Below are 27,848 nucleotides of genomic sequence, written 5' to 3'. Positions count from 1 at the left end.
GCCTACACTATCCCCTCCACTGTGGCAGGAGTGAAGAGCAAAAGCCACAGGCATCGGAGAGCAGCGGGTGGGGCGGAAGGGCCTGGGCCTGGAATGTGTATGGACGAGGCACCACTTTTGGTTTTGCTTGCTTGTTTTTGTTTTTTGGCATCTTCTTGCATGCATGAAAAGAAGGCAACATTAGCTTTCCCACTCCTCCTCCACCCACTGATTTGGAAGTTATTGCTCTCATTTGACTTTACCCTCTGAGTCTAGATAGCTCTATCCAACAGCAAAAAACTTACCAACTTTTGAAATTAAAACAACAAAATTCCATCAGCACTTTCCCCTTTGTGCTCAACAGTGTCACATTAAGCCCAACGAAAGGCAATCGAGTTCCAAACAGCTGCTGTTGCTTTCTCCAGAACTTTCAAAGACCTTTTCTCTGCCCAGAAACAACATACCAAGGCTTGCTCTAGGCTCAGGAAGTGGTTTCCCATAGAACGGGCGGGCGAGTGAGTCCACAGCCGGCCGGTGGGGGGCGGGGTGTCTCTTGGGGACTGCCCACTTGGAGAAGCTTACCTCCAAAGCCTCTTCTTGGGAGCCATATTGTGGGCAGAGCTTCAGGAGGCCAGAGGCACCATCAAGCACCTCACAGAGCTCCTTCAGGAACACCCCACAGAAGGGAACCACCTTGCAGCCGGGGATGTGCAGGGCGCGGGTCACTACCTTCTTGTACTCCACAGAAGACTCATGCTGAGCCATAGCATCCTTCAGGCTCCGCATGGTCTCGATGTCAGATTGGTCCATGAACTGCCACATCTTTAGAACTTTCCTTGACCTATTGTAAACAAATGACATATTTTTTTTTAAGCCTGAAGCATGTAGGTAAACTTCTGCACAAGCTCATTGTCTAAGTGCCTTGTTTATTTACTAGGATTTCTATCTTCATTTACTCCCTGAGATGACAAGAATATTACTTATGTAAAATAAACTACAAAGTTAGGGCTGTCTCAGTGGGTAAAGGTACTTGTACAAATCTGAAGACCTGAGTTGGGTTCTGGAGCCCATGTAAATGGGGAAGGAGAAAACTTAAACATAAAGTTGTCCTCTGACCTCCACACGCGCCCCCCCCCCCCGACGTATGTGATACACACAGTAATAATACATTTAAAAATTAAATAGGAAAGATTAAAAATCAAATAAGGTTAATTATCAAAGCTGAAAACTAAATGCTGTCTCCCTGGTAGTTATTACCCAGAGGAAAACAAGGTTGAAGGTTGATATAACCCTGATGTAAAATGACTTCTTCAAAGGATGCAAGAAAATGGCTTATTCTGTGCAAATATGAGTGAACAGGGCTCCGAAGCACAGGTTTAGAGTTCTCTAAATGACATGCTCCACCATGGAATAGGCTACACAAACAAAAGAAATTCATACATCAGCAAACGTGGCTGGGAGCTGCAGCTAGACGGGGTGGACAAAGTAGAGAAACCTTTTTGTCAGATTTCAAATGCTATTTTATGACAGTGTTAGCTTTAGGGCTTAGCAATACATTCCAAACGTTTTACCCAGGAGTCATTTCAATGTTATGTCAGATACAGAGGTTGGCAGTAAACAGATATAAAAGAGACAAAACACAGTCTAAGAGAGTGTTGGCTCTTGATTTTTCAATATCTCTCCTCTCCACAGTCACCATGTTCTAGCTTGCCAAGGTCAGTCTGCTGGCTCTTCAGTAAAACAATGCGGCTTCTTCAGCAAATTTAGTTCATAGTAACATGGTATCCTAGATAGCTTTAATTGTCAACTTTACACATCTGAGGAGAAACCCTTGATTGAGATATTGTCTCTATCAGTTTTGTCTGTGGGGGACTATCTGCACTGATAATTAATGTAAGATGGTCCAGCCTCAGCACCCTTCTCCGAGCTGGTGCAATAGTGGTACAAATGGCCTAAGAGTAGCCAACCACTTTCTGATTGGATTTAAGGCCCTCTCCATGAGATGAAACCGATACCATAGTGGGAGAGATGTGCTTAGTCCTTTTGCAACTTGAGGTGCCATGGTGGGTTGGTACTCTTCTCTGGGAAGAAAGAGAGGAGGGAATGGGGGAGAGGTGGAAGGGTGGGACTGGGAGGAGAGGAGAAAGGGGGCTGGGATCAGGCTGTAAAGTGATTAAGTAAATGAATAAAAAACAAAACAACAACAACAACAAAGGAGCCAAGATCTTGTGACTAGATAGGTCATAGACAGTAGGAGAGAATCCAGCAGCGTTTTGCTAAAGAGACACAAGAATCAAATGACTCCTAATGATGTATTGCTATACCCACAGATCAGAGCATCTCTCACCCCTTATCAGGGAAACTTCTTAATAGACGGCAATTAGCACAAAGACCTTCAGTTGATCAATATGCACAGAGGAAGAGATTGTGGAGTGCCTATCCTAAAGGGGACATACACATCACATCCCTCCTCAGGGATCTTCATGACAGAGTGAGTGGAAAGGCTGTAAGAGCTGGAGTGGTGGATAACATCAAGGAAATTATCTTACAGATAAAACAGGGCAGGTCCACAGATTAACTCATAGCAACCATGACAACATCCACAAGAGCTGTGCAAATCCCAGCGAGACACAATCCCAGCATGGATGTGAAAAGTGGCCCCCAAACCCCGTCATTAGCTGAGGTGCTATTGGCATTTGATGGCTGCTGGCAGAGGGGAAGTTAGTTTCCTGTCATGATGTGATCCCTGGTAAGCTGACCACATTCTAGGTCAGACCCAACTTCTCATTGGGTGACACAACTGGTCTCCATGGGGTATGAAAAAAGAAGAAAAAGAAATCTCTTTGGGTGGGAAGGGATAGGATGAGGTGAAGAGGGTAGTTATAGAAGAAATTGTCAGGGGTGGAGGGTGGATATATTGAAAATATATTGGGTGAAATTCTCAAAGAATTAATAAAAATATTGTTTCTAAAAAGCTAAGTATGAGCTCAGGATTAAGCAGGCAAGGAATGTTCCTCCCAGGTTTCTGTTCCGAGTTCTTCTTGTTAGCATTCCTGCTCTGACTTCTCCTCTCCCTTTGAGGGACCGGGGCTGTGGAGCTAGAACAAAGTAGTGTATCTCTCCTTCATGGTCACTGCTGGTTGCCCATCCTGGTAAGTGTTGCTGGCTGACCAGGGAATTCCTGCAGAGCTGTCTGACAAAGAGGAATCTGTCCAGAGTGACATACTTCCTTACCTGAGGCCAGCTAGGAACTCCATGACTGCGTTGTAGTTGCCCATGTTCCAGCAGCATTTGGCCACATGCACCAGATAGGAGAAGACTTCCCGCTTCTCTTCCATGGAGCCTGCTGTGAGGATCAGCCATGTTACCCAGGAGCTCACCTGGAAGGAGAATGGTGGACATTCACTGAACACATATCCCAGAAAATATGTATATATGTATGTGTATATATACATATATGTGTGTGTGTATGTATATATATATATATATATATATATATATATATATATATATATATATTTTTTTGTTTTTTGTTTTTTTTGTTAAAAGAGTCAGTTTGGGACCAGAAAAAGAAGTAAGCAAAGAACTCTAATGTGAAGCCCAGCTCCACTGCTCTTCCAAGGCCCCTGGCAATTAAATCTGTCTGCATCTTCATCTCCATCTTGAAATAAGAAGGCTGAAAAATCCCTCTTGATCTACATGATACACACACACACACACAGACACACACACACACACACACACACACACACACACACACACACACACATACACACACACACGGCTCATGGATATCCATGATGGAACATGGGTGAGGGCCATGAGGATTAAGTGTAGTCAGTGCATTTAGCTCATAAATTGAAAACATTTATCAAGCAAGAAATGTGTGGTATCAGGGCTGGTAAGACAGCTAAGCAAGTAGAGGCACTGGCCACCAAATCGTGATTTCCATCCCTGGTACCCACATGGTGAAAGGAGGGAATAAAATCTATCAAATTGTCTTCTGATCTCCACATATCTTCCGTGGCATGAGCTCATGTGCACAAATACACACATGCATGTGCATACACACACACGCACACGCGCGCGCACACACACATGTATACACATATATGCATAAATATATAAAAATCTTTAAAAAATTAAAATGTGTGGTACCAAACAAAAAATACAAACATTTTTGGAATAGTCTCTTTTTAAAAAAATAATTAATTAATTAACTTTACATCTAGACTGCAGCTTTCCCTATCCTCCTCTCCTTTCAGTTTTCCTCCACACTTCCCCTCCTCTAACCCCATCTATCACTCCTCCATTTCTCTTGAGAAAAGGGGAGACCTCCCATGGCTACCAACCAGCCCTGACATATCAAGTCGCATTAAGACCAGGCACATCTCCTCCTATTGAGGCTAGACAAAGCAGCCCAGCAGGAGAAAAGGGTCCCAGAGGCAGGCAACATAGTGAGAGACAGCCCTGTTGCTGCCGGTCTGAGTCCCACATGAAGACCAAGCTACACAACTGTAGCACATTATCAGAGGACCTAGGTCAGTCCCAACAGGCTCAGTCTCCATGAGCCCGGATGGGCCAGGTTAGTTGATGCTGTGGGTTTTCTTGTGATGTCCTTGACTCCTCTAGCTCCTAAGATCCCCCTCCCTCTCTTCCACAGGATCACTCAAGCTTGGAACTAATGTATTATGTTCTTCAATGACAGAAGAACTAGAAGAGGAAACACCAACACTTGTTATGTGCCAGGAGCCACTCTAAGTACTTTGACTGTGACACCTCACATGTGTCTCACACAGTTCAATGTCAAGGATGACTAAGAAACCAAGAGGCTTGCTGGAGATCCTCAGGCAAAAAAGGTAGCAACAGCTTGCCTTGGTCTTGGGCTGGACATTTGATAGCTGCTTCATAAAGCCCTCACCACTGAGTGAGCACGCAGGAAATCTTGTGTTTGCTGGCTTCAGCTCATTTTTTTCTAGCGTGACATTTTTTTTCTACCAGAGTATAAAATTTAGCATGTGATTCACATCTACATCCTCTTATGACATTTGGTATTTAAATGATCTCTTTATGCTCTAAGATTATTTTACTATTGTTCGTCCTGGTACTTAGCCACTGCTGTCCAAGTGGAGCTGCTTTCTCTACCTCAGCTAACTCATGGTAAGGTGACCCAGTTGTCTGTTGTTGATCACTTAGTTGCATATGGGTCATCAACGGAACTGAAACCTAAGGAACAACTCTTCCTTCAGCCTGTGTGAGAACGAGGCCGGAACAGAGTTCATGGTGACCCAGACATCTGAGGAAATAGAGTTCAAGGTAGAGGGCACACTGCCCACAAATGGAAACAATAAGAATTAATGATGTTTAGTGTCAGCAGCCAACCATAGAGGGATGCCCAATGCCAGTTTTTCAGATATAGACTCTTTGGCTTGCCAGGCCCTGGGTTTGATACCCAGCATCACAAACAAAGCAAAAGAAATGAATCAAAAACAAGAACAAAACAAATACACAAACAAAAACAGTATATGTCTCAGAGGAGAAACGAGTTTCTTAAGGGGCCATGATACTGAAAAACTAGGACTCTCTGTTTAGTATTCTTTTATTCAGATGATGAAAGGTGATAGTTTATTTTATACATGGCCCTGGGTAGATCCTCCTAAGCCAGTGGTTCTCAAGCTGTGGGTTGAGACCCCTTTGGGGGTTGAGTACCCTTTCACAGGGGTCACCTAAGATCATCAGAAAATGCAGCTATTTACATTAGGATTCATAACAATAGCAAAATTAAAGTTATGAAATAGCAACAAAACCCGTTTTGTGACTGGGGGTCACCACAACATGAGGAACTATATTAAAGGGTCACAGCATTAGGAAGGTTGAAAGTCACTGTCCTAAGCACTCAATTTGGAGCTACACTTTTGAAGACAGAGACAGAAGTAAAGAAAAATACACCAAGAACGGTATCCCTAAGATAATTAAGGAAAAACCACCATCAACAAAACCCAACCCAAAGTACAACGCATAGGATGGATGCTCAACACCTCCTTTTTACCCCTCCACAGAAACAAGTAGGAAAATAGTGGCAACGGGGCAGGGTAGTAACAAAACAGGGCTATGTGCAGGAGGTTGGTGCACTGGAGTAAGTTGATGATAATTCCTTTTTGAAATGAGCGAAGTTAAAGGCTGTCACTTCAATACCCAGAAGGCTCTGGATATACCCATCTGTTATCTTCTTGCTCTGGTGGACGCTGGCCCCATTCAAAACAAGAACAGACCTGGAATCAAGTCACCGAGGCAAGCCTTTCCCTCACCACCCTAGGAATTCTATGGTGTTCTTAGAACTGAGCGCTCCCGCAGTTGCCAGCAAAACCCCTTGCTTGGTCTCCAAGGCTTGTTTCCTCACCATTTAACAGTTGTTAAGTGAAACCTTGGCTCTGCCGGACCAAAGAAGAAATTTTTGCCAACACAGACTGGCCGTGGTTTGGTGCTGCTAGCCAATTCTTCCTTTAGCTTGGTTTGCATTTGATGGACCTTAACCCAGAATGGGAACCGAGTCAAACTTTTTTTTTTTTTTACAAGTAGAAACGGAATCTTGAACATTTAAAACAGTTCCCTTGGAGTCACCCAGCTCCTGCCTGTCCGAGTCCCATGGCTTTAGGCCTTTCGTGTTGGAAGTCACAGTAACTATTTTGACTTTTCTCCCACCATGTAGTGGACTGAAAGAGTTAACTCTCACCCAGGAGAGACCTTCCTCTCAGAGCAGCACAGACACTCCCCCTCATTTTGTGTCTCAGCCCTGATCACGCACACAGATTTATTTCCTATCAGTCAAATCATTTCCCATACACTTTCCCACATGCTAGGGAAAAAATAGCAATACCGTATTTCACATGGAAACATAATTTAAACCAACTGTTCCATCCGTGAGAGTGAGTCCCCAGGGCCCCTGGTTGTTGAGATTATATAAGCAATGTTATCATAAACTCCCCCCCAACGTCCTCCTCTTGTGTGCTCGCGCACACACACAGCTTACAAACTACAAGAGCAATTCTTATGCTGGCAAAGGGTATTTATGATTCTATTGGTGCTAAGTGATGTGAGTTAATAATGAAACAAAATAAACGAAAAAAAAAATGAGACAAAAAAATTTGGTATCAGATGTTGGCCATAACATTAATGGCAATTACACTTACCAAGGAGAGAAGAGGGGTTTTCCAGGAAGAGTTTCAGGGTATCAGTCGCAAAGGAAACCATGAAAACACACACAGTCCTATTACTCTCCTCTAGGGAACACCAGAGCATGGGGCGTTACCTGTAGCACATTCTTTTTCCTAATTTCAAGGGTCAGCATGAATGAGCAGAGAAGCAGAGTCTTGGCTCAATTCCTGTGTACATAAACATGATTCATTGATTGAATATTTCTATGTGTCTGTGTGAGTTTCTGTGCGAGTGCATGCATTAGATAGGAGCTAGAGTTAGCAGGCACTCTAGGACTCTTGGTTATATGAAAGTCACTCCCCACTGCTAAGTCATCTCTCCAGCTCCTCAGTTTAAGAGCTTATCCCAGGAGGCTCATGCTCATCCAGATGACCCTTACCCATGGACCATGACTACAGCCCAAAGCTTCTCTACAATTGTTCCTTTCCAAATATATCTTTCCTCTTTTCCTTCCTTCCTTCTTCCTTCTTTCTCTTCCTGCCTGCCTGTTCTGTGTCTCCTTGACTTTGTTCCTTCCTCCCTTCCAACTTCCTTTTCTTCCTATGCTGGGGATTGAGCTCAGAGCCTTGCATAAGCTAGGCAAGCACTCTGCCATTAGCTTACATCCCTGGCCGTTCTTTATTTTGAGATAGGGTTTCAGTAAGTTGTCTAATATGTCCTTGAACTTACAATCCTTAGGCCTCAACCTTCCTAGTGGGTATAACTAGTGGTATGCCAACATGCCTGTCATTATTTTCTTCTTCTTCTTCTTCTTCTTCTTCTTCTTCTTCTTCTTCTTCTTCTTCTTCTTCTTCTTCATCTTTATCATGCTTCTTTCAGTACTTGTAGGCCTAGCCAAACTGAACATCTTGCTCTGTCTTCCCACATCGAGTACCATATTGGTTGCATCATATTTCAATCAGGAAGGAATGTTCTTGCAGAATTCAAAGTGATCTTTCCCTAGCCGACTAGGTCTTGTCTCTGTCTTGTATACAGTCAGATGTCTCTCTTGGCCCACAGACTCAAGTCCCTTTGCCAGCTTTATCTCACCTCTCACACCCTTACTTTTAGAGTTAAACCAGGCTTCTGTTCATCTCAGGGAACTTGGGATGCTATTCCTCCTATGGAAGGCTTCCCTATGCCCAACTTGTTAGCTCATTTCTACTTATCCTTTGGGAAGAACTTCCCCTAGATCTGTCATTAAGGACCCATACCTCAGAAGGGCCCTTGCTGACCCTTGCCCAACTGTGTCCCCTCCAGGAGAAGTCTGTAGGTAGAGAGGATATGACAGTCTATAGGCTACTTCCTAGATCATCCCTCCTCTGTAGAACTGTGCCCCCCACAATCAATGTCCACATGGACCCAAGCCCATGTCTTAGTCCTCCTGACTGTAAACGGTAGGGGCCATGGGGTGGCACAGCTCCAGTAGCTATGGAAACTGCACACTCACCACTGCCCTAGCAGACCAAGGCTGCCCACGCATGCGTCATCACACATGTCTATGTCTACCCTGTGTTCCTCAAATGTGGGATGCTCACGTGGGAATCACCGGTGATGGTAGAGTCTGTTCAAATGTGGATCCCAAGCCCTCAACCGGACTTAGAAACCAGGCTCTGTAACAGCAGGGAAGGGCCTGGGAACCTGCAAGTTCAGATAAACTCTGGTGATTCCTAACTGCACCAGAGTCTAAGAATGGGTTAAGGGTTCAATGTCATCTGTAGGCACTCTGGAGTGTATGGATAGCCCTTGAACTAGAGATCTGAAATTCCATTTACTGGTACACAAGTCAAGATGGGGAGGCAAATAATTCAGAAGTCTTTTGTTCTTGTGCCCTGGGCCTCAGAAGGAGAGCTAAGCCTACCTTCAGGAACCTGACAAAAATCATCACTGTTTTAAAGGCACCACTGACTTCTCTTTTGGCCTATGTGCACATGTTCTGATGCCCCATGCCACCCTGACCAAGTGCACATTTGGTGTTGTGTCCCCATGAAGGTAGATGCTAAGCCTGCTGCATTTACAGTAAGGAACCACATCAGCGGCTCGCTGAGAGCTACCATCTGTAAGTCTAAAGAGAGTTAGGAAACAAGTGGATGAACAAAGGAATGACTGATGCATATTTCCCTTGGGAAGGGCAGTCTTTGTGATTGACTTGGCGCCTTCCATTCAGTTCCTTCCTGATCTCTTTAATCTGATGTAGAACTTTGAGGGCATGGTTGCACTGTATGGGCTTCTCACTGCTGCACGCATGTGTGCATCTAGTTTGTTTTTGTTATGTTTGCGTGTCTGACTTTCACATGGATCTTCTCCATCTGTCTCAGCAGACCCTGAGTTCTCAAGGACAGAGACCATAGTTCCCACATTTCTAGGACGGGGATGCTTCGTGCCTCTGGCCACCCAGAGTCCCAGGAGGCCGTGGGCAGGGAGGATTCCCAGAGCTCAGGAATTATATTTGGGGAAAGCCTAAAAGCTTCCTATTGCTGTTCCCAGGTCCAGAAAAAGGAGACAGATGAATTTCTGCCAAAAGGTTTTGTATATACCAGCATAAATGTAGTCAGAAAGACATGCTGCAATGGGTAGCTGGTCTCTCTAATGGCAAAGATTGGGCTCAAATGGTGAAATATACAGAGGCCAGTGAAAGTTGAACAAAGTTTCTCCCCAGTAGCTATGTAAACTGCACACTCACCACTGCCCTAGCCGACCAAGGCTGCTCACACATGCGTCATCACACATGTCCATGTCTACCCTGCGCTCCTCAAATGTGGGACGCTCATATGGAGATCACTGGTGATGGTAGAGTCTGTTCAAATGTGGACCCCAAGGCCTCACTCAGACTTAGAAACCAGGCTCTCTAAGAGCAGGGCAGGGCCTGGGAACCTGCACGTTCAGATAAACTCTGGTGATTCCTAACTGCACCAGAGTCTAAGAATGGGTTAAGGGTTCAATGTCCTCTGTGGGCACCCTGGGATGTAGAGCAGAGCACAGTGCCTGTGAGATAGTCTCATACTGCAGACCAGCTGCTCTGGCCTCTTCCTCATCCTGACTACCAGGGCCTACTTGGGACTAGGTAGAAGCCAGAGGGAGCCAGCGAGGAGCAGGAGTGGAAATTATAGGCAACTGAGGTGGCTAGAGCCGCAGTTGACCTCCAGCTCCCCTGCTTCTTTGGTCATGTCTCAGAAGCACGCTGCTTAGCTGCTCTGAGCCTCAGTTCCCTTCTCAGTAAAATGGCAACAGTACTCACCTCATGAAGCTATATGAGAGCGAAATGGCCCTTTGTGTGTAGAGAAGAGCTGGCTGGCTGTTTTCTGGGTGACCATGGCAGCACATGCTGCTATGACTACGATTAGTCTTGTTATGTGAGGGATGGAGTGGCTGAGTTCCAGATATAGACCTTAGAGACCAGAAGAATCTGTGAGGACCCTGAGCATGATCCTTTCCCAACAGGATAGCTCACAGGGAACCTTTTCTCGACTTCTTGTTAGGAACAAAATGACATCTCAAAGTTATAAGTTACCCAACTTCATTCATTCAGATTCCTAGACCCAGGCATACCTGAAACTGTCCAACCACTCCATAGATAAAAATCTATGGGGGTAGAGGCGATGTTGCTGAGCAGTTTTCAATTGAATTGTTGCTAAAATGCAACTGGGGAGAAAATCCTGTCAAATCCTTTTTGGTTTAAGGTGAGTCTTTCTTTTCTAATAGACACTTGCTATGTACACTGCACCATGCTGGACCAGAGGAAACACGATTAGAACTTGGAGACTTGTGGGAGAAAAATAACAAATAAAATAGTACTTCACTGGGTGAGTACAAGGTACCCTTTGCCTTGATTCATATGCTGCATCTCTGGAAGTCTGTTTTGTTTTTTTTTGTTTTTTTTTTATGATGCTGGGTCCCAGTTTTCCTCTTGTGGTGGTTTGGATGAAAATGGCCCCCAAAAGTCATAGGGAGTGACACTATTAGAAAGGATTAGGACATGTGGCCTTATTGGAGTAGGAAGTGCATGTGCATGTGTGTGTGTGTGTGTCCAGGGGGCAGTTTGAGGTTTCAGAAACGCAAACCAGTTCCAGGCTCTCTCTCTTTTGCTGCTTGTGCATACAGATGTAGAACTCTCGGCTTCTCCGGCTCGTGCTGCCATGCTTCCCGCCATGATGATAATGAACTAAACCTCTGAGACTGTAAGCCAGTCCCAATTAAATGCTTTCCTTTATAAGAGTTGCCGTGGTCACGGTGTCTCCTCACAGCAATGAAACCCTAACTAAGACACCGCCCAGGGCTTTACATCTCCATGTCAGCATCACTCTTTTCACGCTTTCTGCATGACTGGGCCCTGCTGGGAACTGTTTGAGGCATGTGGGCAGGAAGGACTGGAGTGAACCGAAGGAAGATCGGGCTGCATACTTTGGCCTGCAACGAGGCCAGCTGTGTGCATGCCCATTTTCTCGGCACTAGCAGCTCCTAGGGTAAGAGCACATTCTGGCCATGTTCCTGTTCCTAGAAGAATCTCTTGTCCGTACTTAGCAAAATGCAGTTGTTTACTCCTGAATTCTTCAGCTATAAATTCCTTAGATACTCAGAAATTGGGTCTGTACCCACAGCTACTCAGTGCCTTGATATCAGCTACAGAACAGATTCTGACTGAGATGCACCAGCATGATTTTTAATGAAGCAGGCTTGGGGGAACCCCCAACAGCTATGAGGCAGCATCCATTTTCTCTCTCCCCATACCCAGTCAAATTAAATGGGCCATTCAGTCTAAAGCTAGTAATAGAGTGGGGTTCAAAAATCAGCCTCATCTTGTAATACCCTAGTTTATATAAACAGTTATTGATACTTCTACAATAGGGTCTTGATTATTTTATCTCATTTTAAGTATGATAAAGTTAAAATCCACAACTAACATGCATGTGAAAAGCCTTGCAGGGAGGGACTTGTGAGCCCAGAATTAGCCTGATCCTACTTGTGAGTTATTTCTTCACATGATCTTTCTTTTTGGTCCTCAAGCTCAGCCAGGGCCATATGTGTGTTAAGTCTGTGCTCCATCACAGAGATAACCTCCCCAGTGCCTCTTCACTTGGTTTCAAAGGCCACAATGACAAGAGAAGTAGCTCAGCTGTATTAGACATGCATTCATGAAAAACACGGCCTCTCTTCTACTTCTCCAGCCCTGTGAGCTGATACTGACATTGCTCCCATTTTAAGAGGAGGCATTCGAGGTTCAGAGTGGCTCCAAGGTTATATGCCTATAAACTAGGGAAGGAACCAAAAATGAAAGATATGCTTTTTAAACAACCAGGCTCTGATACCTTCCATCTTCCCTTATAGGAATTAACAATGAATTCATTATAGCTTTGAACCTTGGGGAGCCATTCTGAGCTCATGGTTTTTGGTTTTTTGTTTGTTTGTTTTTTAAAGGCCTCTTAGCAAAGACTTTGGTGGGGATGCTACAAGGTCTGACAAAGGCAGCTGGTCAGAGATCTTTAAGAATCAGAATGCTTGTGTTCTGAATGTACAAGGACTGTGACACTTGGTCCTGCTCATTGCTCCTTAAAAATTCTACTTGGTCACTCTTCTGTCTCTGACCTCAAGAAGAGGGCAAAGGACTCCCTGAGTTTCAGAACCTTGAAGAGGAAAAAGTGTGTGAGAGAGTGCAGCCTGCAATTTACTCCCAGGAACAAAAGACTCAAGGAGCTCATGCTCGGTCTGTCTATGTCTCCTGACTTATAAAAGACCGAAGCAAGAGGGGTTCAGTCACAGAGTTGGCAAGTGGCAGAGGCGGGATCAGCCCAGGCAGGCCTGCCCCCAAGGGCTCCCCAACACCAGACTTTGCTGGCCTGACTTAGTTCTTGAACTCCCAATGTTTCATGGTATGAGATCTAACATCTCTTTGCTTTATCCTCTACCTAGACACCATTATTCATTGGGCTTGGCATTGCCTACCATCTCTGCAGCTAGATGCAGACATTCGTCTCTTGTTCAGAAAATATATGAGAGTGAACTGGACACATCTGTTGGGAAGGCCCAAATGCTCCTCACAGCCATCTTGTCTCCAGTCCCTGGCTCTTCCACCTCCATCCTTCCATCTAGTAGACTTCCAGTCCTTTAGGAAGCCTACCCCATGCTCTCAGAGTTCAGAGGCCCTCTGTGCTAACATAACTTGCGGTTGCTGTTACTATCCTGCACAGTGACCATTATCCCTCATAGGAGAAGGAGCTACCTGAAGCAGGATTACTTTGCTCATGTCTCCCAGCACAGGTCTGGCATGGGTGTCGGGTGCTCACAAACATCTCATTTGCGTGTTATGCATGAAACACAATAGCTAACTCCCTATTAGTGCCATCTTTTTCAGAGATGACCCACGCAGTGAGGCCAGGGCATTCACTGGTGACTGTAGTATGAAAAGTGAGGCAAGATCCTTGACCTCAGATCTGATGGTGTCCCATCACAATTACCTGTCAGCTGGCTCTTTAACAACGCCCTCAAAACCGCTAGCATTGGGGAACTACATCCGGGGAGTCAAGACACAGAGACTGATAGATAATTGGGATCATCCTAGAAGAGTCTGTTTCCCTGAAATACTTTAGGACTGGAGAAAGAAGGCAATGCAAGACTTCTCATTTCTTTTCTGCAATGTCTCGGGCCCATTCAGAGATTCCCTGGCTGTGTCTTTTGGTTGGAGAAACTACTGGCAAGAGGCCAAACTTTCTGGGGAAGGGGAAGGAGTAAAGTTAGTCTGACAGGATTACTGAGAGAGACCAGGTGCTTTGGAATCTTGCTGAACCCAGGAGCAGGTAAGTGAGAGAAAGTCCAGAAAGTTCTTATGTCACTTGGTATGAAACACAAACTTTCAGCCTCTGCTATGCAGATAGTGAGCAGGGAGCTGAGGGGCTAAGGCCTTAACCTACACCAACAATCAGTCTGAAAGGGGGATGGGAGGAACAAAAAAGTCTGCATGTGTTGGCATATTTGTGGGAAGAAACAAAAGGCATTGACATTTCCCAGAGATGGATTGCCTCCCAGCCCTGCTAGACAGAGGGATGTGTTACAGACTGCTGAGAAGACCAGTCACTTTGTTCCCTGTATGTACATAGGGCGATTTGGACATATAATGCAGTGAGGAACTGATGATGTAAATCCCAGAATCTTTGCTTCTCTTCTCATGGGCAGAGAACCTGTGCAGGGAGAGAGGACAGTGTATCAGATGGCAGAGAACACAGGACTTGGAGCCCAAACCAGGAAAGTTCATTGTGTGTGTGTGTGTGTGTGTGTGTGTGTGTGTGTGTGTGTGTGTGTGTGTGTGTTGTTTTTGGCTCTGCCTCTCATAATTTTTGTGACCTGGATTAAGTTTTTTAACTACCCAGAGATTCAAATTCTTCACCTATAAACTAGGAATAATCAAATGCCCTCTATTTTAACAGGCGTGGTGACTAATAAAAGAGATGATATATGAAAAAGTTTCCAGTGCACAGCTATGTACATCTCAATAAATGCCAGCAAGTATTGACAGTTAAAAATAATAAACACTTCCCTCTTCACACTGTAGTCCTTATGGAAACACTGAGACTTTATTTTTTAACCACTGCAGATTCATTCCTCCCAAGTATAAGAACCTGCAGGAGAATGATTCTTCATTTCTCTTAGAAATGCCGAGGAAGAGGAAGCAAAGGGAGGCAGGAAGAAAGTAGAAACAAACCCTCACAAGAAGCCTACCAATAGGGCTGGGTAGACGGCTCAGCAGTTTAAATGCCTGTTACTCAAGCATACAGTCCTGAGTTCAGATCCCCAGAACCCACTAAGAAGTCAGGGGTTGGGAGTACAGTCCTGTAATACCAATGATGAGGTTGGGGAGAGAAAGAGACAGGCAGACCCTTGTAGACCAGTGTGGTCTAATTGCTCAGCTTCACTTCAGTGAGAGACTGTCTTAAATAATCAAGTTGGAGTGCTGGCCACATGGCTCAGTGGGTAAAGGCATTTGCTGCCAAGCCTGACGTCTTGAGTTTGATCCCTGGGATCCCTATGTTAGGAGAGAATGACACCCACAAGTTGTCCTCTGACCTCTACATGTGCGCCTTGGCACCTGACTACACGCATCCATATATAAATAAACAAATGTGTTTGTTTGTTTGCTTGTTTGTTTTTTTAAAGATAGAGAATGATCAAGAAAAGACACCAAGGAGCTGGGCATGGTGGCGCACGCCTTTTATTCTCAGCTGTGAGTTCATGGCCAGCCTGGTCTACAAAATGAGTCTGGGGCAGCCAAGGCGATACAGAGAAACCTTGTCTTGGGGAAAAAAAAAAAAAAAAAAAAAAAAAAAAAAAAAAAAAGAAAGAAAGAAAGAAAAGAAAAGACAGCAGACATCAAATACTGGCCTCCACGAATGAACACGTGCACTGACAAGTACATAAACTACAACATTCCACCCCCACCCCCTCCCCCAACCCCTTAGGTTCACTCCTGGAAGTTAAGTTTGATGGCTACCATATTAGCAAGGCTTAGGGTACAGCTGGAACTGAGGTCTCTTTCTCTCTACCTCTCCTTCCCTCCCATCTCTCTCTCTCACACAAGAAAATAAACCCATCAATAGGTGGTTTAAATAAAGCTGGCAGTGAGGGATTGGAGGCAGAGGAGCAAGAGGTCAGCTTGAGATATTTTCTGAGAATATGGGGACATATGGATGAGTCTTGTTAGAGGAAGAAGCCCTGCAAAAATGGTAGGCACTCCCAAATTGCTGCCCGGGAACCTCTGTCCTGGGTCGCAGAAGGACTAGTTACATGGGAGTCTAGTTATAGGTTGGATGGGGTGACACTCAAGTCCACATGACACTTGTCATTTGAACATTGTTCCTGATTTTTGAGAAGGAAGTCACTGCTGGTCATGGTAGTGCATGCACATAGTCCCAGCCACTCAAGAGGCTGTAGCGGGAGGGACCACATTAGCTTCCAAGTTCTAGATAAGCTGGGGCAGCCGAGTGAGACCCCACAATCAACAAACACCACCACCAACAAACAAACAACAAAGTAATTTATTAAAAACGGAAGCAGGAGCTTAAGAGAGGCTCAGCAGTGAAGAGCACCTGCTGCTTTTCCAGAGGGGACCCCTGCTGGATTCCCAGCATCCACAGGGCGGCTCACGTCCATTTGTAACACCAATTTCAGGGGGCCTGACCCTATTATGGGTCCATGAGCACCAGCCACACATGTGGTGCACTGACATACATGCAGGAAAAACCACCACACATATAAAATAAGAAAAAACAAATTAAAAGTCTAAAAGAAAAAAAAAAGTGGGCAAAAACAAAACTAATCTTCCTGGGAGAAAGAATGCATCCTGACACTGTAAAAACCAACCAACAGAGCCATGCACATTAAGCACAGGGTAGAAAGATTCGAGAGTCTCCAGCAATTACAGATGCTGTAAAATACACAGTGAGTGGGCTATGAGACTGTGGGGCATGTGAAGGGTCCTCACTCTAGTGGAGCAAAGCAAAGGAAAATCAGTCACACTTGGGCTGGTGGCACAGAATTCGGTTCAGACCGCTAAACAGCTATCCAAAGGCCGGCTCTCATGCCTCTACTTGCTACTTAAAACTCATTTCCCCTGTTTGCTGCCTGTCTGAATGTGCAGATCCCTCTGTGGCATTCGATTTTTGAAATGTCAACGGACAGACACTTGACTGGGCAACTTAAAATTCCCCCTTGTTCTCCAGGCTAGCAGGTTCTCAATGAATAGCCCAGTGTTATCCCACCCTGTTCTGAAGACCCCAGACAGAAATAGGTCAGCAGAGTTCTGACGTAATGTTTCCCAAACTACGCTCCAGGGCACATATTCTCCCAGATGTCACTTGTTTTGTGGAGAGTGTCTGCAGCAGTATAAGTTCAGGAAACACTGGGATTAGAAAAAGCCTTTTTTTTTTTTTAAAAAAAACTGGAAGGATTTCTTGGAACCTTTAAGATGCTAATGAGAGTGATGAATCTTCAAGGATGAGTTAGTCCTGTGTCCTCTCTTCCTGGGGCTGTGTAATTTTTCCCCCTTCCTTCTAGCAGCTAGAAAGAGCTTGAAACATGAGCCTCAGGCCCCTCCCAGCCCCTTTCACCTGGTGTGGACACAGCCCAGGGCTCCTGCCCACTGGTAGTTTTGCAGATCTGATACCTGCGTCTGGCATCCTGAGAATCTATTTCTTCATCACTAGAGATTGCTTGGGTGGGGCAGCTGTAAGAGGGTGGGCTAGTCAGGAAGGGCAGCGTAGCATCCTATGATTGGTGCTTCAGATTCAGAATAGGTGTGTCCCTGGAAAAAGTCTAAGTCCAAGACACCAAGGAAGGGTTTTCCTTATAATTCAAAGTGAGGCAGATGCACATAGGCTGCTGTTGTTTCCTAGTCAAGGTGACCATGAGGCGATTTCCCAGAGAAGAGACCAGTTCTTACCAGGATCTATGTTATAGCAGGTAACCAGCAAGGATTTTTCGAATTAAAACTTAATTCTCCAATTTAAAAAAGACCTTAGATTTTATTTATTTCATTTTTTAAAAAAAGTTGGTAGAGAAACAGAGGGAAAAAAGTTTAGATGTCTTGTAAAGGTCACTCAGCAAATGTCACTGCTGGGCCTAGGCTCCAGGTCTCCTAACCTCTGAGCATCCTATAGGCATAGCCTGCTGGGTTTCTGTGTGAAGAAGCTGTGATGCGCCTGCCTTCCCGCTGTGGGTACTCAGAAATAGACTCAGCTGGGAGAAGCACGCCAGGAAGATCTGATGGTGGCAAGAAAAGGGTTGGGGTTGAGAATGGCAGCAACTGCTACAGATAACCAACTTGAGTTAGTGACAATGCCTGGGCAACAGCCTAGGACAGTGGGCAATGTAAAAAAGAGTACCCTGCTCAGGACCTGACAGGACACAACATCTCTCAACAGTCTGATGGTGCGTGTGTGTGTGTGTGTGTGTGTGTGTGTGTGTGAGAGAGAGAGAGAGAGAGAGAGAGAGAGAGAGAGAGAGAGAGAGAGAGAGAGAGAGAGAGATCCAAGAGGCCGCTATAGCAACAGACCTGTCTGCAAGACTTCAGGTGTACTGGTGCTTCAACTTCTGCTTCTAGCTCCAGCTGGAGAGAAATGCCAGCTGTGCCCTGCAGACTGGGCCATGGGAGAAAGAGGGTGAGCAAGGATGGAGATAGGACAGAACTGTAGAAGGGATGCTCCAGGGAAAACAGGATCACATGAGGGACCAAAGCAAGAAGGGCCTGAGAACCTCCGGCTTAGGCTCTGCTTCAGAATGGGAGGGCACAGCTGGCAGCACCCACAGGCAATCAGGGGCTCAGTGGACACCCTCAAGGTTAAGAGCTACAGAGACGCAAATCCTTGGTATTTTTATTTTATTTTATTAATTTATTCAGATTCTCAATTGTTATTTCATCATTTGTATCTTCCCGTTCCTCCCTTCCTCCTGCTTTCACCCTATTCCCCTCCCCTAGGTCTATGACCGAGGGGACCTCCTCCCCGACTATGTGGCCGTAGGCTATTAAGTCTCATCTTGGTAGCCTGCTTATTCTTTCTTTGAGTGCCACCAGGCCTCCCAACCAAGGGGAAGTGGTCAAATATGGGGCACCAGAGTTCATGTCAGAGTCAAACTAAATGTCGCTCAGTTGAAGAATGATAAAGAAACTATGGCACATTTACACAATGGAATACTGCTCAGCTGTTAAAAACAAGGAAATCCAGAAATTTGTGGACAAATGGATAGAACTAGAAATGATCATACTGAGTGAGTTAACCCAGAAGCAGAAAGACTCAAATGGGAAATACTTATTTATAATTGGGCACTAGCCCAAAATGCATGTCCCATGAAAGTTTTCACTTACCAGGAGATTGGGATAGATGTGAGGACATCCTACTGGGACTCTAGGTAAGAGAAATACAGGAGAATGGGGAAATAGAAGGATCTAGAGGGTCCTAGAATCCGACAAGAAGAACATCGTGATGGGTGGATCGGGGCACAGGGGGGCTGCTCAAACTACTGCACTAACCAAGGACAATACAAGCAGTAAACATTGAACCCCTACTCTGATCTAGCCAATGGACAGGACATTCTCCACAGTTATGTGGAGAGCGAGGATTGAGTCTGGCAAATCCTTGGTCTTAGGTGGGACTGAGGTGAGCTTTAGACTGGCAGCTAAGGAAGGAGATTTGTTCTGGAGAATTGGGGCCATCATCTGCAGGACTGAAAGGGCAGTTGAAAGCCTGTTTGTTTTCCTCAGGGAAGTCAATCAAAGATTAGGGGCTTGCTGGCAGCTCTTGTGAAAGTGGTGGACCCACTGGGACAGGGCAGGAGTCCTTTACAGTGCCTGACAATTTAAGGGTTTACACAGCCTGACAAGAAAGTGTGGAGAAGCCACACACCAGCCTTGATTTCCTTGTAGAGAGAAGTGAATATTAGCCTCAAGGGTAAAGACGTATTTATACCTGGTTCAAGCAATCATGTTGAAAAAATATTTTCATGGGAAATGTTTAGAGTATAGATGACAGAAACAGACAAAGAACAAAACAAAACAAAAAATCAAACACAATATTGAAGTATTAGAAGATGACATCTATCAGTGAAAAAACAAGACAACTAAGCAACAAAAATCAAAACGAAAACCAACCGTCAGGCCAAACCCAAACAACCAAAGATAGCAGTTTGGGCTTGCTGACTGGGCGGGCATTCTGTCCCAGGTGCAGTGAAGAGTCCAGGGGTGCTGGCTCAGCTCTAGTGTTTACTAACTACACAATACAATTTCTTAGTCTCCTTTCCTTGTCTTCAGTTTAAAGGTAGGTTATGAGCAGAATAACAAGTTGAAAAGAAACAATATAAAAGTGCTTTCTATCCCTGGAAGCCCAGCAAGAAAACTTTCGCTAATCTTTTTTTTTTTTTTTTTTTTAATTTTAATTTTAATTTTTTTTTACTTTCGCTAATCTTAATAGCTGCATGGTCAAGAATTTCTAAGTGTTGGAGAGGTGGCTACATGTCATATGCTGTTTCTTTACATCTGTAAGGGCAACTTTCAAGTGACTTGTTGCATATTCCTTGCTGGCTATGTAGTGTTCTTCTGAGCTCTCAGCTAGATGACATCATTTCTATACACAGGTGTGGAACATGCCCACATTGTGCTTAGATCAGGCTTCAGATTCTGTTTATATTTTTCCTAGTAAAGGGTCCTGCCAAGATAAACCACAGGCAAATCTCTAGGTGTTAAGAAAAAAACAAAAGCAAATTTTGCTACAGATGGATGAGAGTTAAGTATATAAAATGAAGAATATCTGAAAATTACATATTTTCATAAAAGCCTAACTACGAAATGGCGATGTAGTAAAAATGTAAATGTTTAGTTAAGCACTTTGCAGAGATGAAATTGGTATGCATAGTTTTTTTTAACCTTTAAACTACAAATAAGTAGATCCAGCCTTCTATTAAATACATCCAACACCTGCGGCATACAAAATCTGGCCTAAATTTCCTAAGAATCAATGGACTTGTTTTAGTATTGTAACGATAAAAGCCAGATGTGCTGGTTTACATGCCCTGGAAGAAAAGAAACATGCAACCTTAAAACGAACCCTCACCACTGCAAATCTGATTAAACGCTATGCCAAACAAGGATTGGAAAGAGAATGATGTTTGAATAAACAATCCTTTAAAAAGTATTTTTTCAAATCCACTTAAACATTCTAGAAAACTCCTGAAACACGAGCCAGCAATATTTACTTACATTCCACAACTGTGTTGCAGTATTAGTTTGGAGTCATGGACTGGTGCTCAAAGCAGGAGTCGTGGTGACAACTAATGTGGCTCTCAGCCTGAATTCTGACGTCTGGCTAGAATGACTTTGGATGATTTTACAAATGGCAATACCATCTGGAGACCCAGGATTCTTAAATGTAGCACACAAAAGAGCCACTTGGGAAAGATGTTAAAACACATCCAGGCTTATACTTCATGCTGTAGAGTCTGCAGTTCTGCCGATGTAGGTCAACAGATCAGGGCGTAGAAATTGTCCTGATAAGGGTTTTCTGAGTTATTCTGATGAAGTTCTGTGTGTAGGGCCCTGGACCTAGATGTGTGCAGGAGTGGCTGGGGGTCTTGTTCAAATGAGAATCATGACTCCTCAGAGAGTGAGATGTGTGCCGAGGAGGCCACATGCCCAGTGAGCTTTTAAATGCTGCTGCTGCTGCTGCTGCTGCCGCCGCTGCAAATAGTAGTTGCGTTTTATTTTCAGGTCTCTTTGGTCTCTTTCAACCTAAAGTCCTCCCATCATCCCCTCTGTTTCATGTCCTCATGTAATTTCAAAGCCTCGAGGCCTTTCATTCTGTAGGATGGTCACCAGCCTTTTCTGTCTGACATTCCCCGTGACCAGGCTTAGATGATGTCCTGCTGCTGGAAAGTGGTGGATGAAACCGGGATCTGCTTACTGCATCACCCCAGACAGCACATGACAGAGGGCAGGTGATAGAGACCCTTTTCAGCTCGAAATAGGAATCCTTATTATCTGAGCAGGCGGTGTCTTCCAGGTCTTGCCCAATACTTATCACTCTGTGTAATTTTGCAACTTATCCTGTCTTTGTCTAACTAAAATGTGAGCTCCACAATGGTCAGCATCTTGTTCGGCTTTTACTACAGGATCCCTGGAGCCTAAAACAATGCATAGCACCCAATGGGCATTTCTGGGTGAATGACTGAATGAACAAGTAGGTGGTATTCCAGACACTTCCTCAAAATGCTGATAAAAGCAGCAAGAGCCCGTTTCCAGCGCGGCTGGATGAGAAGCATCATCTTTGGCAGCCTGCCTCTGACAAATGTAATTCTAGCTGTCAGGGACCCAGAGGTACACCTGAGTCTGCTCAAGGGTGCAGGGTGCTGCCCTACTTAGAGCAGAGAGGTTTAAAGAAGCCACAGTGTGTTGCTCCCTAGGTGAGGTGTCCAGGTAGCATCTGCCGCTGCACCCTTGCCAGATCCTGCTTTCCGTGCCCTTTTCTTTAGTCATTCAACCATCCGTGGAATAACATCAAAGTGACAAGACTGGCCTATGCTTCATGTGTTAAACAGAAAGTGTTTTCAAATGTGTTTCCATGCAATGATCTTTCATTTCATTTTTTTTCCTCTCCCTATCACCAGGCCCCGAGTTTAAGCTTTAGTACAGAAACTGATGTATGCTTGAAAAAAAATTACAACAATATAGCATTTTATACAGTAGGAAATGATGTCTCTTCCCTCCTCACCTTACTATGGATTACCATAAAAATTCATCTCCTTGGCTTCAAGACAACAGTGGCCAGGAAACGGGAAAGCTAGTGAGAGGGGTGGCTTTTATAAATCTAGATTGTTTTAGCATGTAAAAGGACTTGCTAGGGCTATCAATATTAAGCTGCCTGGAACATATCATGCTTGTCAAGACTCTGGCTAATGCATATGGAATTCCAGGAAGATGCTCGAAGGTTCACGCCAGGCATCCATTCTAGACTTCATCCCTTGGCCAAGAAAGACTGTCATCAAGCAGCACACCGGGGCAGGCCTGCATCAGTGCGCCAAGTGCCCAGAGTCATGCTTGGAACTGTGTCCTCTGTGAAGGCTCAGCACAAGACACAGCACAAGGGAGATTTGTCCTGTAAATGCTTCTGCCTAGAAGACACCACCCATGAACCACAGGACACACGTCTCCAGGAACCCTAGGAGGAGAGCTCCACTCTCTGACCTGGCATGCTTCCTTACTCCTTTCTCTCATTCTTTTCCTTCCTTTCCATTCTCTTTGTTTCTCAATGATGAGTACAATGTTACCCATCATCTTGCCCTCCCCCGTTTCCTAAGTTTTCAGGAAGATCTGCCCAACTGTGCAGCTTGTGTAGATAGTGGCATCTACTTTCTTGTTTGCAAGATTCTAGTCCTTTTTACTCTATGACTTTTGAAAGCTTCCTCAAAATACTTTTTTCTCCCTTCGTAAGTAGAAGGAAACATGAGTAAGACACCAACAGTTTGGGGCTGCCATTTTATTATTTATAGGAAATGAAAATAAAGGCCAATAAGTTCCCTTTGTTAAAGCCCGAAACAGCTGGTTAGTGGAAAGGACTTACACAAAGATCTGGGGCTTCCTGTCCTTCCCATCACCTGAAACCATTTCAAACTAGAGACTAATAAGTCTTCTGCCCTCCCGTGCTGTGGCTAGTCTTAGCCTGTTTTGCTTTGTGCTCTGTTCCTGGGAAAGGCAGCCAAACATGGGGTCCAAGTCTTCTTCTCCCCATTACCCCTTTTAGCATACAAGGTGGACAGTCCAGGAGGAAGGAAGGCACACCCTCACATCTTTGTTTTTTGTTTTGTTTTTTGGGTTTTTCAAGACAGGGTTTCTCTGTGTGGCCTTGGCTGTCCTGGACTCACTTTGTAGACCAGGCTGGCCTCGAATTCACAGCGATCTGCCTGCCTCTGCCTCCCGAGTGCTGGGATTAAAGGTGTGCGTCACCACTGCCTGGCTTCACATCTTTGTTTTATTCTATTCCTTTTTTGTGTGTGAAATAGAGATATCATATATTCCATATTGACCTTGCTATATAGCCAAAGATGAACCTTGAACCTTGATCCTTCTGCCTGCATCTCTTGTGTGCTGGGATGAATCACAACACGCTGGCTTGAGGATTAAATCCAGGATCGCACGCTGGAAGAACACTCTGGGAACTGAGACACACACTCCAGTCTGTTTGTATCTCTTTATGGAGGTCTATATCCAGCAACTTAGCAAGTCCACATGAGATTTTAGGTAGAATTATGATGCCACGGATGAAACAGCTTTAGGAATCAAGGTGTCCCTGATTATTACATTTTGGTTCCAAAATGTGAATCGGGCACATCAGAAACTAAGAGACAACAAGTTTATTGCAACTTAAAGAACTCTCTATCTTATTCAGAGAGTGGTATTTAGCTCAGTGGTACAGATGTGCTTAGCATGTATGACACTCTGGCCTCAACCTCTGGAGCCACAAACATATGCACGCAGTGGTAGGTTAGGTGGTCAAGCCGCCTGTAAACAAGTAGCTGGATCCAATATAGTAATGTCTACATAAAACTGTAAAATGTTCCTTCATGTTTAGCTGCATAGAAAAAACATGTCACATGTCCCAGGAGTCCAGGAGAGATGCTGGTATAGATAAATATTCAGGATGGACTGATGGGAACCATACTCAGTGTAAAGAAGAGGGTCACAGTTGGGAGCAGAGTATGCAACAGAGCTGTCATCCTCCTGACATGTCACTCTGTGCAGGAGCTCTGGAGGTGGACATCCTCTGCTGACTCCTACAACTGATCTCCCATTTACCAGATGCCTGGTGAGTTCTTGAGTTGCAGCTTTCCATCTGCAGTGTGGGCAGGACTCTAGCTAGGGTGGTGGGGAGGCTGTGGCAGCGTATCATGGCGCGGTGAAGCACAGAGCACGGTACCAGCTCTAAGCACTCAACTAAATGTAGTCAGTATGGTTATGAGGTGAGTTAGGGCCACTAGCATGCACTGTTAAGTCTATTTCATTTTATCAACGAGGCAAGAATCATGAAGAGAAACCTGAAGGGAGGACAGAGTACTTAGTGAAGGTGCTAAATGGGTGCAGCAAATAGACTTGACTTGGAGGCGAGGTTTCCGGCTGCCTCTGTGATGGGAAACAGTTACTGTAAAAAACAAGCCAGTGGACAAATGCTACAGTAACTGCCTATTCCTGCCCTGCCTATGCTGACTTTAGCCAGGCTGTCCTCAGGCTGTCGCCAAGTACAAATGGCCAGGTAACTTAGGGAGGAATACTGGGTACAGATTCCAAGTACCACCCAGGATAAGAAGATGGGCAAGAGGGATGTGAGATGTAGGGGACTATGGAGGAGTTCTGGTTTCTACAGGGTGGTGGTGGAGTTCCTGGCTCAGGCTGGCACAGACCTTCCTAGATCCAAATGTAACACATGTTGCTAGAATCTTATAGGAAGCTCAGTAGGCAGCGAGCGATGAGTAATTTGTTACACGGGCTTTAATGGCATCACTTATATGCTTGCCATAGGAAATTAAGCCAGTAAAAGGTCCCACTGTTCTGCACATGGCAGTTATTTGAAACAAACATTAAACAGCCTCATTAAACACCCTTTGAAAGTTGATGTTATTTGTTCTTATTCGTTAAGGTGAAAGGGAAAACAACTAAGTAACATTTGAAACGACAAATGACAGCCAAGCTGGAGTTTGTCTTTAACTTGGCAGGAGAAAAAGGCTTTGGTTTCATGCCTGGTGTTTGAAATGGTGATCTACTGTCTTAAAAAAAAAAACAAAACAACACAACTCCTTCTCCATATTTCTCTCAGTCTTAGAAACAGACGATCCCTCTGATACCTACGATCATCTTTTTCTTTGGGTATCTTAGTGAGAAGCAATAAAAGGTTCATAATAAATATTTCACGAAAGGCTCATTAAGTTCAAAACCCAACAGGTTTCAATGAATATATCTTATCAAATATTTCAAGATTAAACTGAAATTTGTCAAAGAGGATCCCCGCCCCCACCAGTGGGGTAAAGTGTTCTAAACAAAGATATCAGGGATCTTTCTATTCCTCTTTATTTTATACTGTGAGCTATACCCAGTGCTTTTACTTTGCTCCAGATTGCTGCAGCTTTAGCCACGGGGAGCTCTTTCAGCTGTCTGCTGAGTCTCTTGGATGAGTCCCCATCACTGTGTTTCTACGTGAGCACTTCCTTACTGCCTGCTACTTCCAGAGGCTCTAGGCTCATTCTGAATATTTTGTGTCTCAGTACCAGATTCAGCCTTCCTTTAAAGAGCTTAGGTTCCTTATATGAGAGAATGGTATTAGGAACCAAGACTTGGCTGGGTATGCCCATTCTCCTGGAATATTAGCTGTTTTTATGCCTTCTCAGATGGGAGACCAAGGGATTAGCCAAGCACATGCTAAAAGAGCTACAAGTGTTCCTATGTGTCACCATCTCTGTAATATACGGAATATGAGCTCCTTACGGTATGGAGGAGATAACCTTTGGCTGGCTTGCCTCTTTCATATCACCCACCCTACCACAGACAGTCATATTGGAAAGACTTTTATTGGTGCTGTGGGCATCCTCGATGCCTGGTTGGTTCTGCGCCAATGTCTTTGTATCATGTCATACTGACTATTGTGCTGACTCCGTTCCTGCCGACTTCCCTCACACGGGCTCATTTTTCTTTACAAAACCGATTCATACTTGATGATTTATGTCTTGGTCACTTATGTTTCTGTAAAAGTTAAAAAAGAATGATAGCCAATACAAACTCCTGAATGCATCTAAGACAAACCCACTTTCTGCTTTAGCCTTGGGATAACTCACTTTGCTAAGATGTAGGGGGAAATGTAGTGTAACACTTGGCTTTTGTGGGAAACACATTTTACACGAGCACTATCATATACAGTGTTTGGTTGGTTACGGCACTCTATATATTACCAAACACTTCTGCATATGCTGGCTTTTAAAATATCTTTATAATAATACTACAGTTAATAACTATCCTGTTTATAGAAAAAGAAGTTGAGGTTTGTAGCAGCAGCAAATGCTCATGGGGATGTACAGTAATGTATCATTCATTACTGCTGGGCTGTCAAATGACAAAGCCACCTTACAAAGCACTGCAGAAGCACTGGAACAGGGGAGTGGCCGTCTTGGCTAGAAGAAGCAGAGAAGGTAAAGGAAATGACACATGTTTTTGATATGTTTTTATTATACAGTAGATATTTCTATTCATGCTACCAATTATATTTTCAACTTCCAATACACACTGACTGTAGATAAAGCTGCTGAGGTTTTCTGTTTGCGTGTTTGTTTATTTTTTTTTAAGCATTTGAAAGGCGTCATGGAGGAAGACTGTTGAAGAAGCGTTCAGTCCAGTTTCTGTACTCTGCAGATCCAGCTACAGGCAGTGGAACCAACACTGATATTTGGAGCACGTTGTCAGTCATTCAAAGAGCCCACAAAAGTGTGTTGCATTTCTCAACATGTGGTCTTTGTTTCTCCCAAATCTTGATGGCTTCTATGGAAATCTGGCCAACCACCCAGGGCTAGTGAAGTCATGCATATTACAGGAGAAGTGCAAGCACCACTTTACTAAAACCAGTATAATCCCTAACTACATTCTAAATATTTGTCCTCATACCCACAGATAAGCGTGGTCCTCACTCCTCCTCTAGGAAACTTCTCTTTGCAACAGATGGAGACCATTACAGAAAAACCACAACCAATCAAAATGCAAAGTTGTAGAGTCCAATCCCAATGGCTACATTTAGAAAGCAACTCCTGCACCTAAGGCTCAGGGAAGAGGGGATGGAAAGATTCTAAAAGCCAGAGGATCAAGGAATTGGCATGAGATTGTCTCCTAGGACTGTCAGAAGGCATACCCATAAAGTCTCACCAACATGACTGCCTAAACACAGCTGGACAAGGACAACACCAATAGACATACTAAAGTGGATACAGGAAAGTCCACTGGGCTTTAACTGTGTACACACACACACACACACACACACACACACACACACACACACAGACACGTACACGAAAAACAAAAGCAAAACCAACAAAAACAACAACAAAAACCCTACTGGGAACTAAGAAATGCTGAGAGCAGGAGAAATAGCCTTCCCCAGGGAAGAACACACCAA

The 27,848-nt window shown here is 44.4% G+C and overlaps 1 protein-coding gene across 1 annotated transcript in view; it reads right to left on the bottom strand.

The window, feature by feature from the left end:
* LOC127189536 (1-phosphatidylinositol 4,5-bisphosphate phosphodiesterase epsilon-1-like) overlaps nt 1-27,848 on the bottom strand; it is a 201,474-nt gene that overhangs the window by 87,339 nt on the left and 86,287 nt on the right. Inside the window, exons 4-5 of the mRNA XM_051146421.1 lie at nt 3,214-3,359; nt 562-820 (exon numbers count right to left, since the gene is read on the bottom strand). Of these exons, the coding sequence (XP_051002378.1) occupies nt 562-820; nt 3,214-3,359 (405 nt within the window). The remainder of the gene's footprint in view (nt 1-561; nt 821-3,213; nt 3,360-27,848) is intronic.

The sequence above is a fragment of the Acomys russatus genome, chromosome 5 (assembly GCF_903995435.1).
Source record: "Acomys russatus chromosome 5, mAcoRus1.1, whole genome shotgun sequence".
In the NCBI taxonomy this organism is placed as follows: domain Eukaryota; kingdom Metazoa; phylum Chordata; class Mammalia; order Rodentia; family Muridae; genus Acomys; species Acomys russatus.
Note: the sequence above shows the minus strand (reverse complement) of the source record. Positions and strands in the feature narration are given on the sequence as shown.